General features: G+C 43.1%; 1 protein-coding gene across 1 annotated transcript; it reads right to left on the bottom strand.

Annotated features, from left to right (window-relative positions):
* Positions 1 to 1,024: 1,024 nt before the first annotated feature.
* Positions 1,025 to 2,642, bottom strand: rasd1 (RAS, dexamethasone-induced 1). The gene is made up of 2 exons (XM_089014692.1): positions 2,158 to 2,642; positions 1,025 to 2,041 (listed from the first exon to the last, which is right to left on the bottom strand). The coding sequence occupies exons 1-2, from the start codon at positions 2,426 to 2,428 to the stop codon at positions 1,509 to 1,511; spliced, it is 804 nt and encodes a 267-aa protein (XP_088870818.1). The 5' UTR covers positions 2,429 to 2,642; the 3' UTR covers positions 1,025 to 1,508.
* Positions 2,643 to 2,921: the final 279 nt, after the last annotated feature.

Raw genomic sequence — 2,921 nt, 5'->3', positions numbered from 1 at the left:
ACCCAAAATGCATTGTATGTCGCTTTCTCGGTCAGGAGCGTTCCTTCCGTGACGTCACGTCAGGCATCGTCATCAACTCGAAAACAAGACCGGGTACTCCGGTTTACTCCCATTTTTCCAAAAACATGCATGCCAATGCCTGCCTTGCGATTGGCTGGCAACCAATTCACTACGGTGCCCCCCCCCCCTAGCTAGCCAAAGATAGCTCAGATAGGCTTCAGCCTACCCCACCCCTCTCGTGAGGATAAGCAGATCAAAAAATAGATGGATGGATGAGAGTTATGTTGCCTACAATCACAGTAGTAATAATAATCAATTTTATTTATAGGCACATTTCAAAACCTTCAAGGACACTTTACAATCACAATCAAGAAAGGGGGTAGCATTTGCCTTTTTTTTTTTCATGTTAGCGCATTGCTCCAGCTTCAATGCTATATAAATGTATTGCATTGTATTTTGTGTAGCTGGCCCAATTTCAAGCTCACATAACTCCAGACCCATATAATTTAGAAATTAATGTTTTTTTTCTGACGAAAGAAGTGAGTCTAACGTTTCTTACGCTGCAGTGAATGTTTATGTAGTCCTAACACTCACTATTCTCTGGGTCCTGGAATTCGAGTGACAATGACAAAAGCCCTGGGACTGGAGTGGACACATTTTATGTGTAAAAATGTGTCTGGCAGTGAATGAGTTAAAGAGATAAAATATGTTTTTTTTTTTAAGTTAGCATCATAATTATTTGTACAAATAGCAGTAAAATACTCATTTTTCATATGAACTTCATGAATGGAATAAATCATTGTTTTTCCCACGGTCTGTTTTTCGACACAAGTATTTGTAGTTAACTAGAAGTACAGACAATGTGGTGCAAGTATTTTTTTGCTACCAGTGGAATGGACTTTTCTCAACGCTTTAATTTACTTGTGTAAACATGAAGGACCTGTGATGTCATTTTTTTTCTGGCTGACTGTGGGTGAGGACATCATCATATAAATAAAAAGAAGGAACGCAAGCACTATTTCTAGTATGTTTTTAATTTTATTTTCAGGTTTTGTTTTTTTTGCAAAAAAAGTGACAGTCACAATAAATATACAGTACGTAAAAATAGTGCTGATTGCAAAAGAACATTCAAGTGTGGTTATTTATAAAACAGATGTAAACAACATCTTCTTCTGCGCCTTTTTCCAATAGTCTCTGATGACGTCATCGAATACATTTCGGATTTTTTTTTTACACTTTTTTTCCTGCACGAAGTACAGTGATGAAAAGTCACACGGTTGGACTGAAGATGGGAACATTCTTCAAATCTGTCGTGGGTTATGTCTCTTTTATGGGGGTTAAGGGTAGTTATTCGGAATCCGCTCCGGATCCAAGGGCGACAGTTGTGCGTCGGCGGCGTCTGAATGTGCGCGCGCACAAACTGGCTGGGGGAAAAAAAAGCTCCAAACGTGGCTGCTTTTCCTCGTTCTCCCCCTCTGTCACTTTAAAGTGTTTTCTTACGAGTCCTCTTAACTGATCACGCATCTTTCTTTATCTTTCGCCTGTCCTCCCCCGACAGCTTTTTCTTTAATGTACATGAGGTCGCTGTGCACGCTCGGTCTGCGCGCGTATGGCGTCACCATCCCGTAAGCCTCCCCGCCGTCTTTCATTTTCTTGTTCTTCATTGACTTTCTGTGCAGCATGTCGCAATATTGCACGGACACCTTCCTGTGCAAATCGGGACTCATTTCGTGGGGTAGCTTGGCGATGGTGAATAACGTCTGGAACATCCGATCCACGTTCTCGTTGCGTTTGGCGGAGATTTCAAAATAGGCGCATTTGTTTTCGTCGCCGTCCACCAGTTGCTCGATCTCGGCTCGTTGGACCTCGCGGTAGAATTCTCGGTCGCCTTTGTTGCCGCATATGACCAAAGGCACGTCGAGGTTTTCTTTCATTTTATTTTTGAGGCACGATTTGGTTTCGTATATTTGACGCTTGAGGCGTTGCACTTCGTGGAAAGAGTCTCTGTTGTCCAAGCTGAAGACCAGGATGAACACATCACCTGTGAGGAAAGGGAGGATTTAAGTGAGCTTGTTTCGCACATTTTGTGGGGGTATAATTTGCATAAATATGAATGAGAATCCAAAATAGCGCGTGCGTAAAATGACGCAAAAGTACCTGTCAGGATGGAGAGCCTCCGCATAGCAGGGAACGGATGGTTGCCAGACGTATCCAGGATATCAAGTTGGTAAACGTCCCCCTTGATGCTGTAAAGTTTCCGATGAAAGTCCTCTATCGTCGGCGTGTACTGCTCGTCGAACCTCCCGTTAAGGAAGCGGGACACGATGGCCGTTTTCCCGACTTTGGTGGAGCCCAGAATCACCATCCGGTAACAGTTCTTAGCCGGGATGTCAAAGTCGCTCTCCGAGGGGGACATTTTCTTAATCATGGTGTCCTCCGGGGACGTGAAGTGCGAGTATTTTAAAGAGCGAGAGGAGACTTGGGGCGATTCTCAAAAGGTTGGATGCCTTTTCTGCTCTGTTTGGGTGAAGCTTGGAGCGGTATTTAAGTACGCGGGTTGGACCCCTCCTCTCGTAGACGTCACTGCTTGCTGACAGGGTGGTCCTTCGAGCGCAGTAAAACCTCGGATCAAACTCCCACGAGTGCGTCAGTCTTCCAATTTTCTAAAAGTCACTGTCGAATCTGAGAAAGGGACACCAAAGTGGACAGAGGGTCCATTGCTATATATAAAAATATATTGGAAAACCCTTATAGTTACTCAAGTTCCTTGTTTGTGACTCCCACAACTGCCAAATGTCACACAAAGTATCTCCCCTTCAAAAAAGTACCAAATTCTATATAGATACAGTAATATAGTACAGAAAACTGAAATAGAAGCAAACCCGTGATAAATGTTTCCAAAAATACATTTCTTATAGATT

This window comes from Hippocampus bargibanti, linkage group LG15, assembly GCF_051943395.1.
Source record: "Hippocampus bargibanti isolate YZ-2025 linkage group LG15, ASM5194339v1, whole genome shotgun sequence".
Classification (NCBI taxonomy): domain Eukaryota; kingdom Metazoa; phylum Chordata; class Actinopteri; order Syngnathiformes; family Syngnathidae; genus Hippocampus; species Hippocampus bargibanti.
This window is presented reverse-complemented; position numbering and strand designations above follow the sequence as displayed.

What these genes read in the sequence shown, in the direction of transcription:
- rasd1 (XM_089014692.1), bottom strand. Translation starts at nt 2,428, where the DNA reads ATGATTAAGAAAATGTCCCCCTCGGAGAGCGACTTTGACATCCCGGCT. An exon ending in GAGGCTCTCCATCCTGACAG is followed by an intron (nt 2,042 to 2,157) that starts GTACTTTTGCGT and finishes CTTTCCTCACAG; the next exon opens with GTGATGTGTTCATCCTGGTC.